This window comes from Scyliorhinus torazame, chromosome 8 (genome assembly GCF_047496885.1).
Source record: "Scyliorhinus torazame isolate Kashiwa2021f chromosome 8, sScyTor2.1, whole genome shotgun sequence".
NCBI lineage: Eukaryota > Metazoa > Chordata > Chondrichthyes > Carcharhiniformes > Scyliorhinidae > Scyliorhinus > Scyliorhinus torazame.
Window position 1 is genome coordinate 9,611,834 of NC_092714.1, and position 24,455 is coordinate 9,636,288.

A 24,455-nucleotide genomic window follows, 5' to 3' on the forward strand; every position below is an offset into this window, starting at 1 on the left:
TGTGTTTTACTGAGTGAGTGTGTGTGAGTGTTACTGAGTGAGTGTGTGAGTGTTTTTACTGAGTGAGTGTGTGTGAGTGTTACTGAGTGAGTGTGTGTTAGTTTTTACTGAGTGAGTGTGTGAGTTTTTACTGAGAGTGTGTGTGTGAGTTTTTACTGAGTGTGTGTGTGTTTTTAATGAGTGTGTGTGTGAGTTTTTACTGAGTGAGTGTGTGAGTTTTACTGAGTGAGTTTATTTTGAGTGAGTGTGTATGTGAGTTTTTACTGAGTGAGTGTGTGTGTAAGTTTTTACTGAGTGAGTGTGTGTGGGTTTTTACTGAGTGAGTGTGTGTGAGTTTTTACTGAGTGAGTGTGTGTGTGTGTTTTTACTGAGTGTGTGTGAGTTTTTACTGAGTGAGTGTGTGTGAGTTTTTACTGAGTGAGTGTGAGTGAGTTTTTACTGAGTGAGTGTGTGTGTTTATTTTGAGTGAGTGTGTATGTGAGTTTTTACTGGATGAGTGTGTGTGTAAGTTTTTACTGAGTGAGTGTGTGTGTGTTTTCTGAGTGTGTGTGTGTGTGTGAGTTTTTACTGAGTGTGTGTGAGTTTTTACTGAGTGTGTATGAGTTTTTACTGAGTGAGTGTGTGTGAGTATTTACTGAGTGAGTGTGTGTGTGTGTTCTCTGAGTGTGTGAGTGTGTGTGAGTGTTTACTGAGTGAGTCTGTGTGTGTGTTTTCTGAGTGTGTGAGTATGTGTGAGTTTTTACTGAGTGAGTGTGTGTGAGTTTTTACTGAGTGAGTGTGTGTATGTGTTTTCTGAGTGTGTGTGTGTGTGTGTGAGTTTTTACTGAGTGAGTGTGTGTGTTTATTTTGAGTGAGTGTGTATGTGAGTTTTTACTGAGTGAGTGTGTGCGTAAGTTTTTACTGAGTGAGTGTGTGTGTGTTTTCTGAGTGTGTGTGTGTGTGTGTGAGTTTTTACTGAGTGAGTGTGTGTGAGTTTTTACTGAGTGAGTGTGTGTGAGTTTTTACTGAGTGTGTGTGAGTTTTTACTGAGTGAGTGTGTGTGAGTTTTTACTGAGTGAGTGTGTGTGAGTTTTTACTGAGTGTGTATGAGTTTTACTGAGTGAGTGTGTATGAGTATTTACTGAGTGAGTGAGTGTGTGAGTATTTACTGAGTGTGTGTGTGTGTGTGTTTTCTGAGTGTGTGAGTGTGTGTGAGTTTTCACTGAGTGAGTATGAGTTTTTACTGAGTGAGTGTGTGTGAGTATTTACTGAGTGACTGAGTGTGTGAGTATTTACTGAGTGTGTGTGTGTGTGTGTGTTTTCTGAGTGTGTGAGTGTGTGTGAGTTTTTACTGAGTGAGTGTGTGTGTGTGTTTTCTGAGTGTGTGAGTGTCTGTGGATTTTTACTGAGTCAGTGTGTGTGGGTTTTTACTGAGTGAGTGTGTGTGAGTTTTTACCAAGTGTGTGGGGGTGTTTACTGAGTGTGTGTGTGAGTTTTTAATGAGTGTGTGTGTGTGAGTTTTTACTGAGTGAGTGTGTGAGGTTTACTGAGTGAGTGTGTGTGTGAGTTTTTACTGAGTGAGTGTGTGAGTTTTATTGAGTGAGTGTGTGAGTTTTTACCAAGTGTGTGGTTTTTTTTACTGAGTGTGTGTGTTTTTACTGAGTGAGTGTGTGTGAGTTTTTACTGAGTGAGTGTGAGTGAGTTTTACTGAGTGAGTGTGTGTGAGTTTTACTGAGTGAGTGTGTGTGTGTTTTTACTGAGTGAGTGTGTGTGTGTGTTTTCTGAGAGTGTGAGTGTGTGTGAGTTTTTACTGAGTGAGTGTGTGTGTGTTTTCTGAGTGTGTGAGTGTGTGTGGCTTTTTACTGAGTGAGTGTGTGAGGTTTTACCGAGTGTGTGGGGGTTTTTACTGAGTGTGTGTGTGAGTTTTTAATGAGTGTGTGTGTGTGAGTTTTTACTGAGTGAGTGTGTGAGTTTTACTGAGTGAGTGTGTGAGTTTTTACTGAGTGAGTGTGTGAGTTTTTACCGAGTGTGTGTGAGTTTTTACTGAGTGAGTGTGTAAGTGTTACTGAGTGAGTGTGTGTGAGTTTTTACTGTGTGAGTGTGTGTGAATTTGTACTGAGTGAGTGTGTGTGAGTTTTTACTGAGTGTGTGAGTGTGAGTTTTTACTGTGTGAGTGTGTGTGAGTTTTTACTGAGTGAGTGTGTGTGAGTTTTTACTGAGTGAGTGTGTGTGAGTGTTACTGAGTGAGTGTGTGTGTCAGTTTTTATTGTGTGAGTGTGTGTGAGCTATTACTGAGTGAGTGTGTGTGAGTGTTACTGAGTGAGTGTGTGAGTGTTTTTACTGAGTGAGTGTGTGTGAGTTTTTACTGGATGAGTGTGTGTGTGTGTGTGAGTTTTTACTGAGTGTGTGTGAGTTTTTACTGAGTGTGTGTGAGTTTTTACTGAGTGTGTATGAGTTTTTACTGAGTGAGTGTGTGTGAGTATTTACTGAGTGAGTGTGTGTGTGTGTTTTCTGAGTGTGTGAGTGTGTGTGAGTTTTTACTGAGTGAGTCTGTGTGTGTGTTTTCTGAGTGTGTGAGTATGTGTGAGTTTTTACTGAGTGAGTGTGTGTGAGTTTTTACTGAGTGAGTGTGTGTGTGTGTTTTCTGAGTGTGTGAGTGTGTGTGAGTTTTTACTGAGTGTGTGTGTGTGTGTGTGTTTTCTGAGTGTGTAAGTGTGTGTGAGTTTTTACTGAGTGAGTGTGTGTGTGTGTTTTCTGAGTGTGTGAGTGTGTGGGTTTTTACTGAGTCAGTGTCTGTGGGTTTTTACTGAGTGAGTGTGTGTGAGTTTTTACCGAGTGTGTGGGGGTTTTTACTGAGTGTGTGTGTGTGAGTTTTTACTGAGTGAGTGTGTGAGTTTTACTGAGTGAGTGTGTGTGTGAGTTTTTACTGAGTGAGTGTGTGAGTTTTACTGAGTGAGTGTGTGAGTTTTTACTGAGTGAGAGTGTATGTGAGTTTTTACTGAGTGAGTGTGTGTGTGTTTTACTGAGTGAGTGTGTGTGAGTGTTACTGAGTGAGTGTGTGAGTGTTTTTACTGAGTGAGTGTGTGTGAGTGTTACTGAGTGAGTGTGTGTTAGTTTTTACTGAGTGAGTGTGTGAGTTTTTACTGAGAGTGTGTGTGTGAGTTTTTACTGAGTGTGTGTGTTTTTAATGAGTGTGTGTGTGGGTTTTTACTGAGTGAGTGTGTGTGAGTTTTTACTGAGTGAGTGTGTGAGTTTTACTGAGTGAGTTTATTTTGAGTGAGTGTGTATGTGAGTTTTTACTGAGTGAGTGTGTGTGTAAGTTTTTACTGAGTGAGTGTGTGTGGGTTTTTACTGAGTGAGTGTGTGTGAGTTTTTACTGAGTGAGTGTGTGTGTGTGTTTTTACTGAGTGAGTGTGTGTGAGTTTTTACTGAGTGAGTGTGTGTGAGTTTTTACTGAGTGAGTGTGAGTGAGTTTTTACTGAGTGAGTGTGTGTGTTTATTTTGAGTGAGTGTGTATGTGAGTTTTTACTGAGTGAGTGTGTGTGTAAGTTTTTACTGAGTGAGTGTGTGTGTGTTTTCTGAGTGTGTGTGTGTGTGTGAGTTTTTACTGAGTGAGTGTGTGTGAGTTTTTACTGAGTGAGTGTGTGTGAGTTTTTACTGAGTGTGTATGAGTTTTTACTGAGTGTGTGTGAGTTTTTACTGAGTGAGTGTGTGTGTTTTTACTGAGTGAGTGTGTGAGATTTTACCGAGTGTGTGGTTTTTTTTACTGAGTGTGTTTGTTTTTACTGAGTCAGTGTGTGTGAGTTTTTACTGAGTGAGTGTGTGTGAGTTTTACTGAGTGAGTGTGTGTGAGTTTATTTTGAGTCAGTTTGTGTGAGTTTTTACTGAGTGTGTGTGTGTGAGTTTTTACTGAGTGAGTGTGTGTGAGTTTTTACTGAGTGAGTGTGTGTGTAAGTTTTTACTGAGTGAGTTTGTGTGTGTTTTCTGAGTGTGAGTGTGTGTGTGAGTTTTTACTGAGTGAGTGTGTGTGAGTTTTTACTAAGTGAGTGTGTGTGTAAGTTTTTACTGAGTGAGTGTGTGTGTGTTTTCTGAGTGTGAGTGTGTGTGTGAGTTTTTACTGAGTGAGTGTGTGTGTGTGTGTTTTTACTGAGTGAGTGTGTGTGAGTTTTTACTGAGTGAGTGTGAGTGAGTTTTTACTGAGTGAGTGTGAGTGAGTTTTTACTGAGTGAGTGTGTGTGAGTTTTTACTGAGTGTGTGTGTGAGTTTTTAATGAGTGTGTGTGTGTGAGTTTTTACTGAGTGAGTGTGTGAGTTATACTGAGTGAGTGTATTTTGAGTGAGTGTGTATGTGAGTTTTTACTGAGTGAGTGCGTGTGTGAGTTTTTACTGAGTGTGTGTGTGTGTTTTTACTGAGTGAGGGTGTGTGAGTTTTTACTGAGTGTGTAAGAGTTTTTACTGAGTGAGTGTGTGTGAGTTTTTACTGAGTGTGTGTGTTTTTACTGAGTGTGTATGAGTTTTTACTGAGTGAGTGTGTGTGAGTATTTACTGAGTGAGTGTGAGTGAGTTTTTACTGAGTGAGTGTGTGTGAGTTTTACTGCCTGAGTGTGTGTGAGTTTTTACTGAGTGTATGTGTGTGAGTTTTTACTGAGTGAGTGTGTGTGAGTTTTTACTGGATGAGTGTGTGTGTGAGTTTTTACTGAGTGAGTGTGTGTGTGTTTTCTGAGTGTGTGTGTGTGTGTGAGTTTTTACTGAGTGTGTGTGAGTTTTTACTGAGTGAGTGTGTAAGTGTTACTGAGTGAGTGTGTGAGTTTTTACTGAGTGAGTGTGTGAGTTTTTACCGAGTGTGTGTGAGTTTTTACTGAGTGAGTGTGTAAGTGTTACTGAGTGAGTGTGTGTGAGTTTTTACTGTGTGAGTGTGTGTGAATTTGTACTGAGTGAGTGTGTGTGAGTTTTTACTGAGTGTGTGAGTGTGAGTTTTTACTGTGTGAGTGTGTGTGAGTTTTTACTGAGTGAGTGTGTGTGAGTTTTTACTGAGTGAGTGTGTGTGAGTGTTACTGAGTGAGTGTGTGTGTCAGTTTTTATTGTGTGAGTGTGTGTGAGCTATTACTGAGTGAGTGTGTGTGAGTGTTACTGAGTGAGTGTGTGAGTGTTTTTACTGAGTGAGTGTGTGAGTGTTTTTACTGAGTAAGTGTGTGTGAGTGTTACTGGGTGAGTGTGTGTGAGTTTCTACTGAGTGAGTGTGTGAGTTTTTACTGAGAGAGTGTGTGTGAGTTTTTACTGAGTGTGTGTGTGAGTTTTTAATGAGTGTGTGTGTGTGAGTTTTTACTGAGTGAGTGTGTGAGTTATACTGAGTGAGTGTATTTTGAGTGAGTGTGTATGTGAGTTTTTACTGAGTGAGTGCGTGTGTGAGTTTTTACTGAGTGAGTGTGTGTGTTTTTACTGAGTGAGGGTGTGTGAGTTTTTACTGAGTGTGTAAGAGTTTTTACTGAGTGAGTGTGTGTGAGTTTTTACTGAGTGTGTGTGTTTTTACTGAGTGTGTATGAGTTTTTACTGAGTGAGTGTGTGTGAGTATTTACTGAGTGAGTGTGAGTGAGTTTTTACTGAGTGAGTGTGTGTGAGTTTTACTGCCTGAGTGTATGTGAGTTTTTACTGAGTGTATGTGTGTGAGTTTTTACTGAGTGAGTGTGTGTGAGTTTTTACTGGATGAGTGTGTGTGTGTGTGTGTGAGTTTTTACTGAGTGTGTGTGAGTTTTTACTGAGTGTGTGTGAGTTTTTACTGAGTGTGTATGAGTTTTTACTGAGTGAGTGTGTGTGAGTATTTACTGAGTGAGTGTGTGTGTGTGTTTTCTGAGTGTGTGAGTGTGTGTGAGTTTTTACTGAGTGAGTCTGTGTGTGTGTTTTCTGAGTGTGTGAGTATGTGTGAGTTTTTACTGAGTGAGTGTGTGTGAGTTTTTACTGAGTGAGTGTGTGTGTGTGTTTTCTGAGTGTGTGAGTGTGTGTGAGTTTTTACTGAGTGTGTGTGTGTGTGTGTGTTTTCTGAGTGTGTAAGTGTGTGTGAGTTTTTACTGAGTGAGTGTGTGTGTGTGTTTTCTGAGTGTGTGAGTGTGTGGGTTTTTACTGAGTCAGTGTCTGTGGGTTTTTACTGAGTGAGTGTGTGTGAGTTTTTACCGAGTGTGTGGGGGTTTTTACTGAGTGTGTGTGTGTGAGTTTTTACTGAGTGAGTGTGTGAGTTTTACTGAGTGAGTGTGTGTGTGAGTTTTTACTGAGTGAGTGTGTGAGTTTTACTGAGTGAGTGTGTGAGTTTTTACTGAGTGAGAGTGTATGTGAGTTTTTACTGAGTGAGTGTGTGTGTGTTTTACTGAGTGAGTGTGTGTGAGTGTTACTGAGTGAGTGTGTGAGTGTTTTTACTGAGTGAGTGTGTGTGAGTGTTACTGAGTGAGTGTGTGTTAGTTTTTACTGAGTGAGTGTGTGAGTTTTTACTGAGAGTGTGTGTGTGAGTTTTTACTGAGTGTGTGTGTGTTTTTAATGAGTGTGTGTGTGGGTTTTTACTGAGTGAGTGTGTGTGAGTTTTTACTGAGTGAGTGTGTGAGTTTTACTGAGTGAGTTTATTTTGAGTGAGTGTGTATGTGAGTTTTTACTGAGTGAGTGTGTGTGTAAGTTTTTACTGAGTGAGTGTGTGTGGGTTTTTACTGAGTGAGTGTGTGTGAGTTTTTACTGAGTGAGTGTGTGTGTGTGTTTTTACTGAGTGAGTGTGTGTGAGTTTTTACTGAGTGAGTGTGTGTGAGTTTTTACTGAGTGAGTGTGAGTGAGTTTTTACTGAGTGAGTGTGTGTGTTTATTTTGAGTGAGTGTGTATGTGAGTTTTTACTGAGTGAGTGTGTGTGTAAGTTTTTACTGAGTGAGTGTGTGTGTGTTTTCTGAGTGTGTGTGTGTGTGTGAGTTTTTACTGAGTGAGTGTGTGTGAGTTTTTACTGAGTGAGTGTGTGTGAGTTTTTACTGAGTGTGTATGAGTTTTTACTGAGTGTGTGTGAGTTTTTACTGAGTGAGTGTGTGTGTTTTTACTGAGTGAGTGTGTGAGATTTTACCGAGTGTGTGGTTTTTTTTACTGAGTGTGTTTGTTTTTACTGAGTCAGTGTGTGTGAGTTTTTACTGAGTGAGTGTGTGTGAGTTTTACTGAGTGAGTGTGTGTGAGTTTATTTTGAGTCAGTTTGTGTGAGTTTTTACTGAGTGTGTGTGTGTGAGTTTTTACTGAGTGAGTGTGTGTGAGTTTTTACTGAGTGAGTGTGTGTGTAAGTTTTTACTGAGTGAGTTTGTGTGTGTTTTCTGAGTGTGAGTGTGTGTGTGAGTTTTTACTGAGTGAGTGTGTGTGAGTTTTTACTAAGTGAGTGTGTGTGTAAGTTTTTACTGAGTGAGTGTGTGTGTGTTTTCTGAGTGTGAGTGTGTGTGTGAGTTTTTACTGAGTGAGTGTGTGTGTGTGTTTTTACTGAGTGAGTGTGTGTGAGTTTTTACTGAGTGAGTGTGAGTGAGTTTTTACTGAGTGAGTGTGTGTGAGTTTTTACTGAGAGAGTGTGTGTGAGTTTTTACTGAGTGTGTGTGTGAGTTTTTAATGAGTGTGTGTGTGTGAGTTTTTACTGAGTGAGTGTGTGAGTTATACTGAGTGAGTGTATTTTGAGTGAGTGTGTATGTGAGTTTTTACTGAGTGAGTGCGTGTGTGAGTTTTTACTGAGTGTGTGTGTGTGTTTTTACTGAGTGAGGGTGTGTGAGTTTTTACTGAGTGTGTAAGAGTTTTTACTGAGTGAGTGTGTGTGAGTTTTTACTGAGTGTGTGTGTTTTTACTGAGTGTGTATGAGTTTTTACTGAGTGAGTGTGTGTGAGTATTTACTGAGTGAGTGTGAGTGAGTTTTTACTGAGTGAGTGTGTGTGAGTTTTACTGCCTGAGTGTGTGTGAGTTTTTACTGAGTGTATGTGTGTGAGTTTTTATTGAGTGAGTGTGTGTGAGTTTTTACTGGATGAGTGTGTGTGTGAGTTTTTACTGAGTGAGTGTGTGTGTGTTTTCTGAGTGTGTGTGTGTGTGTGAGTTTTTACTGAGTGTGTGTGAGTTTTTACTGAGTGTGTATGAGTTTTTACTGAGTGAGTGTGTGTGAGTATTTACTGAGTGAGTGTGTGTGTGTGTTTTCTGAGTGTGTGAGTGTGTGTGAGTTTTTACTGAGTGAGTCTGTGTGTGTGTTTTCTGAGTGTGTGAGTATGTGTGAGTTTTTACTGAGTGAGTGTGTGTGAGTTTTTACTGAGTGAGTGTGTGTGTGTGTTTTCTGAGTGTGTGAGTGTGTGTGAGTTTTTACTGAGTGTGTGTGTGTGTGTGTGTTTTCTGAGTGTGTAAGTGTGTGTGAGTTTTTACTGAGTGAGTGTGTGTGTGTGTTTTCTGAGTGTGTGAGTGTGTGGGTTTTTACTGAGTCAGTGTCTGTGGGTTTTTACTGAGTGAGTGTGTGTGAGTTTTTACCAAGTGTGTGGGGGTTTTTACTGAGTGTGTGTGTGTGAGTTTTTACTGAGTGAGTGTGTGAGTTTTACTGAGTGAGTGTGTGTGTGAGTTTTTACTGAGTGAGTGTGTGAGTTTTACTGAGTGAGTGTGTGAGTTTTTACTGAGTGAGTGTGTATGTGAGTTTTTACTGAGTGAGTGTGTGTGTGTTTTACTGAGTGAGTGTGTGTGAGTGTTACTGAGTGAGTGTGTGAGTGTTTTTACTGAGTGAGTGTGTGTGAGTGTTACTGAGTGAGTGTGTGTTAGTTTTTACTGAGTGAGTGTGTGAGTTTTTACTGAGAGTGTGTGTGTGAGTTTTTACTGAGTGTGTGTGTGTTTTTAATGAGTGTGTGTGTGAGTTTTTACTGAGTGAGTGTGTGAGTTTTACTGAGTGAGTTTATTTTGAGTGAGTGTGTATGTGAGTTTTTACTGAGTGAGTGTGTGTGTAAGTTTTTACTGAGTGAGTGTGTGTGGGTTTTTACTGAGTGAGTGTGTGTGAGTTTTTACTGAGTGAGTGTGTGTGTGTGTTTTTACTGAGTGTGTGTGAGTTTTTACTGAGTGAGTGTGTGTGAGTTTTTACTGAGTGAGTGTGAGTGGGTTTTTACTGAGTGAGTGTGTGTGTTTATTTTGAGTGAGTGTGTATGTGAGTTTTTACTGAGTGAGTGTGTGTGTAAGTTTTTACTGAGTGAGTGTGTGTGTGTTTTCTGAGTGTGTGTGTGTGTGTGAGTTTTTACTGAGTGAGTGTGTGTGAGTTTTTACTGAGTGTGTATGAGTTTTTACTGAGTGTGTGTGAGTTTTTACTGAGTGAGTGTGTGTGTTTTTACTGAGTGAGTGTGTGAGTTTTTACCGAGTGTGTGGTTTTTTTTACTGAGTGTGTGTGTTTTTACTGAGTCAGTGTGTGTGAATTTTTACTGAGTGAGTGTGTGTGAGTTTTACTGAGTGAGTGTGTGTGAGTTTATTTTGAGTCAGTTTGTGTGAGTTTTTACTGAGTGTGTGTGTGTGAGTTTTTACTGAGTGAGTGTGTGTGAGTTTTTACTGAGTGAGTGTGTGTGTAAGTTTTTACTGAGTGAGTTTGTGTGTGTTTTCTGAGTGTGAGTGTGTGTGTGAGTTTTTACTGAGTGAGTGTGTGTGAGTTTTTACTAAGTGAGTGTGTGTGTAAGTTTTTACTGAGTGAGTGTGTGTGTGTTTTCTGAGTGAGTGTGTGTGTGTGTGTTTTTACTGAGTGAGTGTGTGTGAGTTTTTACTGAGTGAGTGTGAGTGAGTTTTTACTGAGTGAGTGTGTGTGAGTTTTACTGAGTCAGTGTGTGAGTTTTTACTGAGTGAGTGTGTGTGTAACTTTTTACTGAGTGAGTGTGTGTGTGTTTTCTGAGTGTGTGTGTGTGAGTTTTTACTGAGTGAGTGTGTGTGAGTTTTTAATGAGTGAGTGTGTGTGTTTATTTTGAGTGAGTGTGTATGTGAGTTTTTACTGAGTGAGTGTGTGTGTAATTTTTTACTGAGTGAGTGTGTGTGTGTTTTCTAAGTGTGTGTGTGTGTGAGTTTTTACTGAGTGAGTGTGTGAGAGTTTTTACTGAGTGAGTGTGTGTGAGTTTTTACTGAGTGTGTGTGAGTTTTTACTGAGTGAGTGTGTGTGAGTTTTTACTGAGCGAGTGTGTGTGAGTTTTTACTGAGTGTGTATGAGTTTTACTGAGTGAGTGTGTATGAGTATTTACTGAGTGAGTGAGTGTGTGAGTATTTACTGAGTGTGTGTGTGTGTGTTTTCTGAGTGTGTGAGTGTGTGTGAGTTTTTACTGAGTGAGTGTGTGTGTGTGTTTTCTGAGTGTGTGAGTGTGTGTGGGTTTTTACTGAGTCAGTGTGTGTGGGTTTTTACTGAGTGAGTGTGTGTGAGTTTTTACCGAGTGTGTGGGGGTTTTTACTGAGTGTGTGTGTGAGTTTTTAATGAGTGTGTGTGTGTGAGTTTTTACTGAGTGAGTGTGTGAGTTTTACTGAGTGAGTGTGTGTGTGAGTTTTTACTGAGTGAGTGTGTGAGTTTTACTGAGTGAGTGTGTGAGTTTTTACTCAGTGAGTGAATGTGTGAGTTTTTACTGAGTGAGTGTGTGAGTTTTTACTGAGTGAGTGTGTGAGTTTTTACCGAGTGTGTGGTTTTTTTTACTGAGTGTGTGTGTTTTTACTGAGTGAGTGTGTGTGAGTTTTTACTGAGTGAGTGTGAGTGAGTTTTTACTGAGTGAGTGTGTGTGAGTTTTACTGAGTGAGTGTGTGTGAGTTTATTTTGAGTGAGTGTGTGTGAGTTTTTACTGAGTGAGTGTGTGTGAGTTTTTACTGAGTGAGTGTGTGTGAGTTTTTACTGAGTGAGTGTGTGTGTAAGTTTTTACTGAGTGAGTGTGCGTGTGTTTTCTGAGTGTGTGTGTGTGAGTTTTTACTGAGTGGGTGTGTGTGAGTTTTTACTGAGTGAGTGTGTGTGTTTTTACTGAGTGTGTATGAGTTTTTACTGAGTGAGTGTGTGTGAGTATTTACTGAGTGAGTGTGTGTGTGTGTTTTCTGAGTGTGTGAGTGTGTGTGAGTTTTTACTGAGTGAGTGTGTGTGTGTGTTTTCTGAGTGTGTGTGTGTGTGAGTTTTTACTGAGTGAGTGTGTGTGAGTTTTTACTGAGTGAGTGTGTGTGTGTTTTCTGAGTGTGTGAGTGTGTGTGAGTTTTTACTGAGTGAGTGTGTGTGTGTTTTTACTGAGTGAGTGTGTGTGAGTTTTTACTGAGTGAGTGTGTGTGAGTTTTTACTGAGTGAGTGTGTGTGAGTTTTTACTGAGTGAGTGTGAGTGAGTTTTTACTGAGTGAGTGTGTGTGAGTTTTACTGAGTGAGTGTGTGTTTATTTTGAGTGAGTGTGTGAGTTTTTACTGAGTGAGTGTGTGTGAGTTTTTACTGAGTGAGTGTGTGTGTACGTTTTTACTGAATGAGTGTGTGTGAGTTTTTACTGAGTGAGTGTGTGTGAGTTTTTACTGAGTGAGTGTGTGTGTGTTTTTACTGAGTGAGTGTGTGTGAGTTTTTACTGAGTGTGTATGAGTTTTTACTGAGTGAGTGTGTGTGAGTTTTTACTGAGTGAGTGTGTGTGAGTTTTTACTGAGTGATTGTGTGTGAGTTTTTACTGAGTGAGTGTGTGTGAGTTTTTACTGAGTGAGTGTGTGTGTGTTTTCTGAGTGTGTGAGTGTGTGTGAGTTTTTACTGAGTGAATGTGTGTGAGTTTTTACTGAGTGAGTGTGTGTGTGTGTGTTTACTGAGTGAGTGTGTGTGAGTTTTTACTGAGTGAGTGTGTGTGTTTTTACTGAGTGAGTGTGAGTGAGTTTTTACTGAGTGAGTTTGTGTGAGTTTATACTGAGTGAGTGTGTGTGAGTGTTACTGAGTGAGTGTGTGTGAGTTTTTACTGAGTGTGTATGAGTTTTTACTGAGTGAGTGTGTGTGAGTTTTTACTGAGTGTGTGAGTTTTTACTGAGTGAGTGTGAGTGAGTTTTTACTGAGTGAGTGTGTGTGAGTGTTACTGAGTGAGTGTGTGTGAGTTTTTACTGAGTGTGTATGAGTTTTTACTGAGTGAGTGTGTGTGAGTTTTTACTGAGTGTGTGAGTTTTTACTGAGTGTGTGTGAGTTTTTACCGAGTGTGTGTGGGTTTTTACTGAGTGAGTGTGTGGGTTTTTACTGAGTGTGTGTGTGAGTTTTTACTGAGTGAGTGTGTGTGTGTGAGTTTTTACCGAGTGTGTGTGGGTTTTTACTTAGTGAGTGAGTGTGTGAGTTTTTACAGTGAGTGTGTGGGTTTTTACTGAGTCTGTGTGTGTGTGTTTGTACTACGTGAGTGTGTGTGAGTTTTAACTGAGTGAGCGTGTGTGAGTTTTTACTGAGTGAGTGTGGGTGTAAGTTTTTACTGAGTGAGTGTGTGTGTGTGTGTGAGTTTTTACTGAGTGAGTGTGTATGAGTTTTTACTGAGTGAGTGTGTGTGAGTATTCACTGAGTGAGTGTGTGTGAGTTTTTGCTGAGTGAGTGTGTGTGAGTTTTTAATACATGAGTGTGTGAGTGTTACTGAGTGAGTGTGTGTGAGTTTTTACTGAGTGAGTGTGTGTGTTTTTGCTGAGTGAGTGTGTGTGAGTTTTTACTGAGTGAGTGTGAGTTTTTACTGAGTCAGTGTGTGTGAGTTTTTAATACGTGAGTGTGTGAGTGTTTTTACTGAGTGAGTGTGTGTGTGTTACTGAGTGAGTGTGAGTGAGTTTTTACTGAGTGAGTGTGTGTGTTTTTACTGAGTGAGTGTGTGTGAGTTTTTACTGAGTGAGTGTGTGTGTGTGTTTTCTGAGTGAGTGTGTGTGTGAGTTTTTACTGAGTGAGTGTGTGTGTGTTTTTATTGAGTGAGTTTGTGTGTGTTTTTACTGAGAGCCTCTGAGTTTTTACTGAGTGAGTGAGTGTGTGTGTTATTACTGAGTGATTGTGTGTGAGTTTTTACTGAGCGAGTGAGTGGATGAGTTTTTACTGCGTGCGTGTGTGAGTTTTTGCTGAGTGAGTGTGTGTGAGTTTTTACTGAGTGTGTGTGAGTTTTTACTGAGTGAGTGTGTGAGAGTTTTTACTGAGTGAGTATGTGTGAGTTTTTACTGAGTGAGTGTGAGTGAGTTTACACTGAGTGAGTGAGTGTGTGAATTTTTACCGAGAGTGTGTAGGTTTTTACTGAGTGAGTGAGTTTTTACTGTGTGAATGTGAGTTTTTACTGAGTGAGTGTGTGTGAGTTTTTACTGAGTGAGTGTGAGTGAGTTTTTACTGAGTGAGTGAGTGTGTGAGTCTTTACTGAGTGAGTGTGTGCGATTTTTTACTGAGTGATTGTGTGTGTGAGTTTTTACTGAGTGAGTGTGTGTGAGTTTTTACTGAGTGAGTGAGTGTGAGTTTTTACTGAGTGAATGTGAGTTTTTACTGTGTGAATGTCAGTTTTTACTGAGTGTGTGTGAGTTTTTACCGAGTGTGTGTGGGTTTTTACTGAGTGAATGTGTGGGTTTTCACTGAGTGAGTGTGTGTGTGTGAGTTTTTACCGAGTGTGTGTGGGTTTTTACTGAGTGAGTGTGTGGGTTTTTACTGAGTGTATGTGTGAGTTTTTACTGAGTGAGTGTGTGGGTGAGTTTTTACCGAGTGTGTGTGGGTTTTTACTGAGTGAGTGTGTGGGCTTTTACTGAGTATGTGTGTGAGTTTTTACTGAGTGAGTGTGTGTGTGTGAGTTTTTACCGAGTGTGTGTGGGTTTTTACTGAGTGAGTGAGTGTGTGAGTTTTTACAGTGAGTGTGTGGGTTTTTACTGAGTCTGTGTGTGTGAGTTTGTACTAAGTGAGTGTGTGTGAGTTTTAACTGAGTGAGCGTGTGTGAGTTTTTACTGAGTGAGTGTGTGGGTGAGTTTTTACTGAGTGAGTGTGTGCGTGTTTTTACTGAGTGAGTGTGTGAGTTTTTGCTGAGTGAGTGTGTGTGAGTTTTTACTGAGTGAGTGTGTGAGTTTTTACAGAGTGAGTGTGTGTGAGTTTTTATTGAGTGAGTGTCTGAGTTTTTACAATTTGAAAAGGTAATAAAAGTAAAAATGAATAAAAATCACTTACTTACCTTCTGAGGGTCTCAATGCTCTCTGGTTCTCTCCCTGCTGATTAAAAGTTACGGGCCAGAAGAAAGAGAGAGTACAAAACAATAGGGAAAAAGCACCTTCTCCCACTCTGCACCGAATTACCTCACTGCACCAAATTACCAAGTTCAAAATTCCCACTCCGGCTGTGTCTCCTTGACTTGTAGAGGAGAGTGTGTTGAGTGTGTGCTGAGAGTGTGTGTAGAGGAGAGTGTGTGTAGAGGGGAGTGTGTGTGTGCAGAGGAGAGTGTGTGCTGAGAGTGTGTGTACAGAGGAGAGTGTGTGTCTCGAGAGTATGTGTAGAGGAGAGTGTGTGCAGAGGAGAGTGTGTGCTGAGAGTGTGTGTAGAGGGGAGTGTGTGTGTGCAGAGGAGAGAGTGTGCAGAGGAGAGTGTGTGCAGAGGAGAGTGTGTGTTTCATAGAATTTACAGTGCAGAAGGAGGCCATTCAGCCCATCGAGTCTGCACCGGCTCTTGGAAAGAGCACCCTACCCAAGGTCAACACCTCCACCCTATCCCCATAACCCAGTAACCCCACCCAACACTAAGGGCAATTTTGGACACTAAGGGCAATTTATCATGGCCAATCCACCTAACCTGCACATCTTTGGACTGTGGGAGGAAACTGGAGCACCCGGAGGAAACCCACGCACACACGGGGAGGATGTGCAGACTCTGCACAGTGACCCAAGCCGGAATCAAACCTGGGACCCTGGAGCTGTGGAGCAATTGTGCTATCCACAATGCTACCGTGCTGCCCCGTGCGTGTTGAGTATGTGTCGAGGTGAGTGTGTGTATAGTGGAGAGTGTGTTGAGTGTGTACAGAGGAGAGTGTGTGTTGAGTGTGTTAAGGAGAGTGTGTGTTGAGTGTGTTAAGGAGAGTGTGTGTTGAGTGTGTTAAGGAGAGTGTGTGTTGAGTGTGTTAAGGAGAGTGTGTTGAGTGTGTTAAGGAGAGTGTGTGTTGAGTGTGTGTGTAGAGGAGAGTGTGTCGAGGTGAATGGGTGTTCAGTGTGTGTGTTAACGAGAGTGTGTGTTAAGGAGAGTGTGTGTTGAGTGTGTTAAGGAGAGTGTGTGTTGAGTGTGTTAAGGAGAGTGTGTGTTGAGTGTGTGTGTATCGGCTCTGAGTTTGAAGTGTGTGAGCTATAAGTGCCTTTGTTGGATTTCCAGCTACTCCATAATTGTTGGTGAAATGATGTTTGACTCTCTCTCTCTCTCTATTTGAACTCTGGGCCTCCCGGATTGGTGGTGAGGAGGAAATGGGAGGATCAGCCTCTGCTACATTGATCTGGACCGACCTGAACTTCCCCATTCCCCCCCACCCGAGGCCGCGAGGTGGAGAGGAATCTGCGCTGTGTCCCACACACTCAGTCAAGCCAGGGGGGAGCAATGAGCCGCTGCTGGGAAGTCTGGATGTGAGCAGAGAGAGAGAGAGCTGCAAGGGAAAGTTACTTCCAGGGATCTCACTCCTAATTATTTGTCACAGGCTCCTGTGTGTGTGTGTTGGGGTGGGGAGGCAGAGAGATTTGAGAGCAAGCTGTACACCAGCCTGACACACACACACACAGAAAGTTAGTGGAAATCTGTGTGTTTACAAAAGAAATGACATCCTAGCACTGAAATGTATGGTTCACCTGAGTGAAATCGCTGGGCACCTTGAAGAGAAGAAGGACACAGTGTACAGGAAAGGACAATATTGCAGAGCAGAAGCAGGAGCCAGAGGGGGCAAGAGAAAAACCTCCCGAAGAGAGAGTGAAAAACTGCAGAGAGCAGAGAGAGAAGAAAGAGACCTTCCTCTGCAGGCTGGTTCACAGGGAAGACTGAACTGATTCAGCTCCAGGAAGGATTGTTCTCAGTGTGAAGAGGAAGAAAGTTTGCAGAGACCCACGTCTATATTTTTTTGTATTTCTACCCCCGCTCCTCCCCCTGGAGATATTCCCAATGCCATTGTGCCAGGAGAGGTTTGCTGGATCAACATTGCTGGCCAGGGGCTGTGAGTGAGTAAGGAGCACACACGGGAGTGTGTGGGGTCTTGCCCAGTCCGGGGGGGAGAGACACAGGGAGCTGGCGGAACTGTGCAGGAGCCCAGCTTTGCAGCCTGTGTCCCGGCTCGGTGATGAGTTGGGTTGGAGAGGAGCTCCAGGATCTATGATGGTCAGAGCGCTGCTCCGTCTGTGCCTCGCCGCTGGATTACTGTGTGTCAGCTCAGGTCTGTCTCTGCTCATTCTGTGGGTGTCTGTCTGGGGGACGGGACGGGACGTTGGGGGGGGGGGGGCTACTTGGAAACTACTGGGGAAGAGTGTTCCTGAACTCAGGGAGCCCCCGGAGTTCTCACCCTCGCGGTCAAATGTATTTTATTGCAAACCCCTCTGAATGTTGCTAAACCTTTCCCCAGGTTCCCCAACGGTTGCTGATCAACCCCTTGTTCTGTTTCCTTGCTGCAGATTTGATTTGAATGCTCAGGCAGTTGAGTTGAAGGAGTCTCTGTGTTTTTTTTTGGGGGGGGGGGTTGTGTTTTTTTTTTGGGGGGGGGGCTATCAGCCTCTTGTTTTTGGTGAATGAGTGGGTTAGAGAACCACCCCCCTCCTTTCACACCAGCTGGCTCACTGTTTTTACAAAGTGGGAAGGACTTTTCTGAAACGTGTCTCTCCCCCCCCCCCCCCCCAGTCTCCACCAGCACTGCTCTGCCCTGGGAAAAGTTCCCAGGTTTCGGTGCACTGACTCGCTCCTCGAACTGTCTCCTTTTGTGCATTGTGCCACCTCCAAGCGGCACAATTCGTCCCAGCAGAGAGCAAGCAGGCTGTGAGGGAGCAGAGAGAGACTCTCTCAGCTCCAGGCTCTGCTCCTGTACCTCTGGGTACCTTCTTTTCAACCTCTGCCTGTGTGTGTGTGTCTGCCTCTCTCTCATTCTCTCTCTGTCTCACCTCCTGCATCTCCCTGTCCCTTTCTGTCTCTCTCCCTGTCTCTCTGACTGGATCTTTCTCTCACTCTTTCTGTCTCTCGCCCGGTCTCTCTGGCTAGATCTTTCTGTCTCTCTCCCGGTCTCTCTGGCTAGATCTTTCTCTCACTCTTTCTCTCACTCTTTCTGTCTCTCTCCCTGTCTCTCTGACTGGATTTCTCTCTCACTATTCTGTCTCTCTGACTGGATCTCTCTCTCACTCATTCTGTCTCTCTCCCGGTCTCTCTGGCTAGATCTTTCTCTCACTCATTCTGTCTCTCTCCCTGTCTCTCTGACTGGATCTCTCTCTCACTCTTTCTGACTCTCTCCCTGTCTCTCTCTGTCACTCTTTCTGTCTCTCTCCCTGTCTCTCTGACTGGGTCTCTCTCTCACTCTTTCTGACTCCCTCCCTGTCTCTCTCTCTCACTCTTTCTGTCTCTCTCCCTGTCTCTCTGACTGGGTCTCTCTCTCACTCTTTCTGACTCTCTCCCTGTCTCTCTCTCTCACTCTTTCTGACTCTCTCCCTGTCTCTCTCTCACTCTTTCTGTCTCTCTCCCTGTCTCTCTGACTGGATCTCTCTCTCACTCTTTCTGACTCTCTCCCTGTCTCTCTCTCTCTCACTCTTCCTGTCTCTCTGACTGGATCTCTCTCTCACTCTTCCTGTCTCTCTGACTGGATCTCTCTCTCACTCATTCTGTCTGTCTCTCCCTGTATGCCCATCCCCGGGTTACCCTCTCTGTTGCTCTTTTCCTGCGACTATCTCTCTCTTTGTCTCACTCCCTCTGTTTCGGGCCTGGGCACCTCTTTCTCTCTCTGACTCTGTCGCTCTTCAGCAGTATCCCTGAATGTTGCACTCTTTGTCTCACCAACTCTTTGTCTCTCTCCCCACCTGGGTCCTGTCCCTCCTCTCTGTCCCTGTCTCACTCTTCCTGATTCTCATTCTCCTTGTCTTTCCCATGCTTTATGCCCCTTAGGACTACACAGGATGTCCAGCACAGAAAGAGGCAATTCAGCCCAACCAGTCAGTCCATGCCCCACTCGAGCCTCCTCCCATCTTCCCTCATCCAAGTCCATCATTGTCCATTCCCACCTCCCTCATTTGCTTGTCTCCGTCCCTCGGAATCCCGGATGTTTTGCTTTCTCTCCGTTTTGTTGGGTTCTGGGATGGCTGATAAATCCAGTGCTCGATCGGCGGACTCTGCCACGTGTGGGGCAGGCGGTGTTTGAAGTGTTGAGTAGGCGGGTTGTTGGGAGGTTTGTACCCTCCCTCTCCCGCCTCCACTTCGCCATTGAACATTCCTGATGAAGACTCGATTATCATAGAATTTACAGTGCAGAAGGAGGCCATTCGGCCCATCAAGTCTGCACCGGCTCTTGGAAAAAGCACCCTACCCAAGGTCAACACCTCCACCCTGTCCCCATAACCCAGTAACCCCACCCAGCACTAAGGGCAATTTTGGACACTAAGGACAATTTATCACGGCCAATCCACCTAACCTGCACATCTTTCGACTGTGGGAGGAAACCGGAGCACCCGGAGGAAACCCACGCACACACGGGGAAGATGTGCAGACTCCGCACAGACAGTGACCCAAGCCGGAATCGAACCTTGGACCCTGGAGCTGTGAAGCAATTGTGCTATCCACAAGGCTACCGTGCTGATGTGTGTGGTGACTTCCCGAATGAACCTTCGCCATTTTGGTCAGTCACAGGTCAGGGTCTCCCAGGGGTCGGAAGGGATGTTTGACCTCTTTAGGGATATTTTGAGGACATTCCTAAAGTTTTTATGTTGCGGAGTCTCCTCTTGTGACCGTGTCCTGTCAGGAGCAGTTGCTTCGGGAATCTGGGGCGCGATTCTCCGACCCCCCCGCCGGGTCGGAGAATTGCTGGGGGCTGGCGTGAATCTCGCCCACGCCGTGTTCCGGCGGTGCCCCCACGGTGGCCTGGCCCGCGATCGGGGCCCACCGATCCGTGGGCGGGCCTGTGCCGTGGGGGCACTCTTTTTCTTACGCCTTCGCCATGGTCTTCACTATGGCGGAGGCGGAAGAGTCCCCCTCCACTGCGCATGCACGGGGATGCCGTGAGCGTCCGCTGACGCTCACGCGCATGTGTCACCCGGCGAAGACCTTTCCAGCCAGCCGGCAGAGCGGAAACCGCTACGGCGCGGGCCTAGCCCCTCAAGGTGAGGGCTTGGCCCCTAAAGGTGCGGAGAATTCTGCACCTTTTGGGCGGCCTGACGCCGGAGTGGTTCCCGTCACTCCATCCCGCCGGGACCCCCCGCCCCGCTGGGTAGGGGAGAATCCCGGCCCTGGTGTCAGGGACACGAAGAGCATGGGCGAAATTCTCCCCCAACGGCGGGATATCCGCCGACTGGCGCCAAAGACGGCGCCAATCAGACGGGCATCGCGCCGGCAAAAAGGTGCGGAATGCTCCGCATCTTTGGCGGCCTAGCCCCAACATTGAGGGGCTAGGCCGACGTCGGAGGGATTTCCGCCCCGCCAGCTGGCGGAAATGGCGTTTGTTGCCCAGCCAGCTGGCGCGGAAATGCGGCGCATGCGTGGGAGCGTCAGCGGCCACTGTCAGTTTCCTGGCGCATGCGTGGGAGCGTCAGCGGCTGCTGTCAGTTTCCCGCGCATGCGCAGTGGGGAGAGTCTCTTCCGCCTTCGCCATGGTGGAGGCCGTAGCGGAGGCGGAAGGGAAAGAGTGCCCCCACGGCACAGGCCCGCCCGCGGATCGGTGGGCCCCGATCGCGGGCCATGCCACTGTGGGGGCACCCCCCGGGGTCAGATCACCCTGTGCCCCCCCCCCCAGGACCCCGGAGCCCGCCCACGCCGCCTGGTCCCGCCGGTAAATACCAGGTTTGATTTACGCCGGCGGGACAGGCAATTTCTGGGCGGGACTTCGGCCCATCCGGGCCGGAGAATCCAGCAGGGGGTCCCGCCAACCGGCGCGGCCCGATTCCCGCCCCCGCCCAATCTCCGGTACCGGAGACTTCGCCGGGGGCGGGAGCGGGATTCACGGCGGCCAACGGCGGGGGGTCGGAGAATGACGCCCCTTGTCTCGCCCAAGGGTGCAGAATTTGAGTGATTTGCGCCTCAATGCTGGGCATGATGCGAGGGAGAGGACGCTGTTGTTGGACCACCTTTCTTGCCACCAACGTTGGAGGACCTTGCGAAGGCTCATGATATTTTCCCAGTGCTTTGAGGTTGCTTTGGTATCTCATCCAAATCTCTCAAGGATTCAGAGCACTGGATAGTCTCAGATTGTCTCTGCTCAAATGTATCTAAATTATTCACTTCAAAATAGCAGCAGTGAGTTCCACATTCGCCCCACTCTTGGGCAAAGAAGTTTCTTTTGAATTCCTGATTTCTTGGTGACTGTCTTATATTGATGGCCTCTAGTTTTGCTCTTTCCCACCAGAGGACACATTCTCCCTGTATCCCCTCCATCAGAATCTTTCATCATTTTAAAGATCTCTCTTTAGTCAGCCTTTTTTCAAGACAGAAGAGGCCCAGACTCTCAATCTTTCCTGGTTTGTAAACCCACACATTCTTGTAAATATTCCCTGCACCCTCTCCAGTATCTCTTATCTTCTTTTTTACAATATGGTGAGCAGGACTGCATGCAGGTGTCTCTAAATGTGGTCTAACCGAGGTTCAATGTAATTTAGCAAAGCTTCCCTACTTTTTAACTCTGACTCTCTCACCATCTCTAACTCTGCATGGTCTGTCTCTCGTCTGCCCTTTGTCTTTTCCCCTCCCTCTCCCTCTCTCTCTCTCGAGCTCTCTGTCTGACCCTCTCACTCTGTACCTCTCTCTTTCTCACTGTCACCTTCCTTGTTGCCTTCGCTGCCCTCACCTCCTCCTCTGTCTCTCACGCTCTGTCTCATGCTCTCTATGTTCTCCCTCCGTTGGTGGGATTTTCCCAGCCCGGGGCCGGGCTGGAGAATACCCGCAACCGGGCCACGCCACCCTGATGCCGGCATGTGTTTCCCCGCGGAGAATCGGCGCGTTTGGCGTGGCGCCGGTTGCGGGCCGCCAATTCTGGGCCCGGGATGGGCCGAGCGGCCGCTCTGAAAGGGCAGAGACCCGCGCTGGCGTCGTCCACACCTGGTCGCAGCCGGCGGGAACTCTGCACGCAGGGTCGGGGGCGGGGCTGCGAGGGGGATGGTGGCTCCAACCCCAGGGGGGAGGGGCCTCCGATGGGGTCTGGCCCGCGATTGGGGCCCACCGATCGGCGGGCCGGCCTCTTGCTCCCCGAACCTATTTTCTTCCGCGCCGGCCCCTGAACCGGCCCCCTGTTGGGGCCAGAATCTGTACTCCCAGCAGCCTGTTCACAACGGCGTTTCCGACGGCGTAGATGCTCTGCCGCCGAATGGGAGAATCCCGCCCCATGTCTCTCTCAACCCGGGTCACTCACTGTTTCTTGATTTCTGTCTGTCTCTCTCCATTCACCTGAATTATGTTCTCTGTGTCTCTCCCTCTCTCTATCGCTCCCTCTCTCTGTCTCTCCCTCCCTCCGTCTCTCCATTTCTCTGCCTCTCCCTCCCTCTGTCTCCCTCTCTGGCTCTACCTAGTTGTCTCTCCATCTCTGTCTCACCCTCCCTCCGTCTCTCCATTTCTCTGTCTCTCCCTCTCTTTGTCGCCTCCCTCTCTTTGTCGCCCTCCCTCTGTCTCCCTCTCTGTCTCCATCTAGTTGTCTTTGCCAGCCACACTGTGTCATTCTCTCTCTCTCTCTCTTTTCACTCTATCTGTCTCTCTGTCACTCACTGGATATATCTTTTGTGCTATTTCTGATTTTTTATCCCTCTCCTTCCCTCCCTCACTGTCACGTTTTGTTGTCCGTTTTAGTTTAGATTTTTAAATCCTCATGTTTGTTTTCAAATCCCTCTCTGGCCTGTCCCGTCCCTACCTTTACCATCGCCTCCAGCCCTACAACCCGAGGGATTTTTGCACCCTGCTAAATATGATGCTTCTTGAACAAACCCCATTTTAATCGTTCCTCTATTGGTGGCCGTGCCTTCATCTGCCTTGGCCCAAAGCTCTGGAACTCCTTTCCTCTCTCTGCCTCGCTCTCCTTCTTTGAGATGCCCCTTGACCAAGCTTTTAGTTATCTGTACCAAGTGGCTCTGTATCAAATGTGTGCTTGTTGCAAACCTATGACGTGCTTTGTGATGTTTTACTTCATGTTGTATTTTTCTCTTTCACTGTCTCATTATTTATTTCTTCCATATTGATTTGTTCTTTCTCTGACTAATTTCTAGTTAATTCTGTCTCTGTATTTGTGCATCTGTCTGCCTTTCCAAGTCTCTCTTTCTTTTCCTGTCTCTCTCTGACTCTCTTTATCTCTCTTTCTGTCTCTCTCTCTCTGCCGCTCTCTCTTTGTCTCTCTCTCTGTCTCTCTCTCTTTGTCTCTCTCTCTGTCTCTCTCTATTTCTCTCCTTTTCTCTCTCTCTGTCTGACTCTTTCTTTCTGCTACTTTGTCTCTTTCCGTCTTTCTCACTCTTTCTGCCTCTCTCTCTCTGTCTCTGTCTGTCTGTCTCTGTCTCTCTCTCTCTCAGTCTGTCTCTCTCTCAGCCTCTCTCTCTCTCTCAGTCCCTTTCTCTCTCAGTCTCCCTTTCTTAGTCCCTTTCTCTCTCAGTCTCCCTCCCTCAGTCTCTCTCTCTCTCTCTCTGTCTCTTTCTCTCTCTCAGTCTCCCTTTCTTAGTCCCTTTCTCTCTCAGTCTCCCTCCCTCAGTCTCTCTCTCTCTCTCTCTGTCTCTTTCTCTCTCTCAGTCTCCCTCTCTCAGTCACTTTTTCTCTCTCAGTCTCTTTCTCTCTCTCAGTCTCCCTCTCAGTCTCTTTTTCTCTCGCTGCCTCTTTCTCTCTCTCTGTCTCCCTCTCTTAGTCTCTTTTTCTCTCTCAGTCTCTTTCTCTCAGTCTCTTTCTCTCAGTCGCTTTTTCTCTCTCAGTCTCTTTCTCTTTCTCAGTCTCTCTCTCTCTCTCAGTCTCCCTCTGTCAGTCTCTTTCTCAGTCTCTCTAAGACTCTGTCAATGTCTGTAAGAGTGTGCCTATTTTTCTGTGGCCTTCACTCCCCCTGTCATTTCCTCATTCCCTCTCTGATGATCCCTCTTCTACTCTGCCCCTCTCACTCTTTCTCAATTCCATTGTGTCTCTCACTGCATCTCTGCCTCTTTCTCTGTCTTTCTCCCTGTCTCTCTCTCTTTGTCTGTGTGTGTGTGTCTCTCTCCAGTTTCCTCTCTCTGTCCCTCTGTCTACCTCTCATCGAATCACAGAATCACCATATTGTCTCTGTCTCTCTCTCTCCAACTTTCTCTATCCCTTTGTCTCTCTTTTTCTCTCATTCACTCTCTCTCTCTCTCTCTCTCACACACACTCGGTCTCTTAGTCTGTTCTCTCCATTTCTCTTTCTACCTCCCTCGCTGCTGTTTTTTGGAGAGAGCCTGCGAAAGTTGTTGTGAGGGGTGGGCTGTGTCACAGTCCCTTTGGCTCCAGTGAACCGTAACACTCAGTAACCTGACCGAATTCACTAAATTCCAGGTTTGTGAGTCCAAACCTGGGGAATCGAACTCAGCCCACTCAACACCGTAATACCAGTGAAGGTCATCAAAAAATGTCACAAAGAAATAATATCAAGAGGTGTAAATCAATACGCAGCCTGTAATGTGTGAGGGACCGTTCAGGGGGGCCTGTTTTTTAGGATGCACCACTCTGTAGATCCTCAGGAACGGCCCCTGCTCGCTCCCCCTCACCGTGGGTGTTTCCAGTGCCTGGTCAGTGGACAGGGTAACCTCAGCTTGTGTGTGCAGCTCACTTCAATGTTCCAGCTGCCTTGTGCAAGGCCCCATTTGGGCTCCCAGAAACATTCCTGCCCATTTAAAGTGGGTGCTCCTTCGAACAATCACTGTCAGAGCATCTCCCGGGGGTAAGGTACCGGTTACACACACACTGAGCAGTGGGGAAGGTTTTGCGTTACAGTTGGAAACCACACAACAGAGACTCCACTGTCAAACAGGCTTTAGTCGCTTAAACAAATCTATTAAAAGAAAAATGCATGTATTTTATTTCCAAATCCTCCCCCAAGGGCAGTGTCTCGCTCACTGGGGGAAGCAGGAACCATGAGCACCTATCACCTCCCGGGACCTCATCCCAAATGCCCCCATTCTCCAACCTGGCAACGAATGCGCGCACATAAGCAAAATACTGCAGCTGCTGTAAATGGGAAATGAAGAGCAACTGCTGTAAATATGTGAGCGTGGGTGCACGAGTGTGTGCAGGGTGAGTGTGCATGTGTGAATGTGTGTGCACATGGGTGTGCATACGCATGAGTTTGTACATGTGAGTGTGTGTGCACATGTGAGTGTGTGTGTTGGAGTGTGAGCGTGCGTGCACCAGAATGTGTGTAAGTGAATGCACGT

General features: G+C 45.6%; 1 protein-coding gene across 5 annotated transcripts in view; it reads left to right on the forward strand.

Annotated features, from left to right (window-relative positions):
- robo1 (roundabout, axon guidance receptor, homolog 1 (Drosophila)) overlaps positions 1–24,455 on the forward strand; it is a 1,056,574-nt gene that overhangs the window by 561,017 nt on the left and 471,102 nt on the right. Inside the window, exon 1 of one of the 5 annotated variants that reach the window (XM_072513066.1) lies at positions 15,423–16,309. The exons of the other annotated variants lie outside the window; for them this stretch is intronic. Coding sequence (XP_072369167.1) covers positions 16,249–16,309 — 61 coding nt within the window. The 5' untranslated portion in view covers positions 15,423–16,248. Of the gene's footprint in view, positions 1–15,422; positions 16,310–24,455 lie in introns of those variants that run through there. 5 annotated transcript variants of the gene reach the window in all.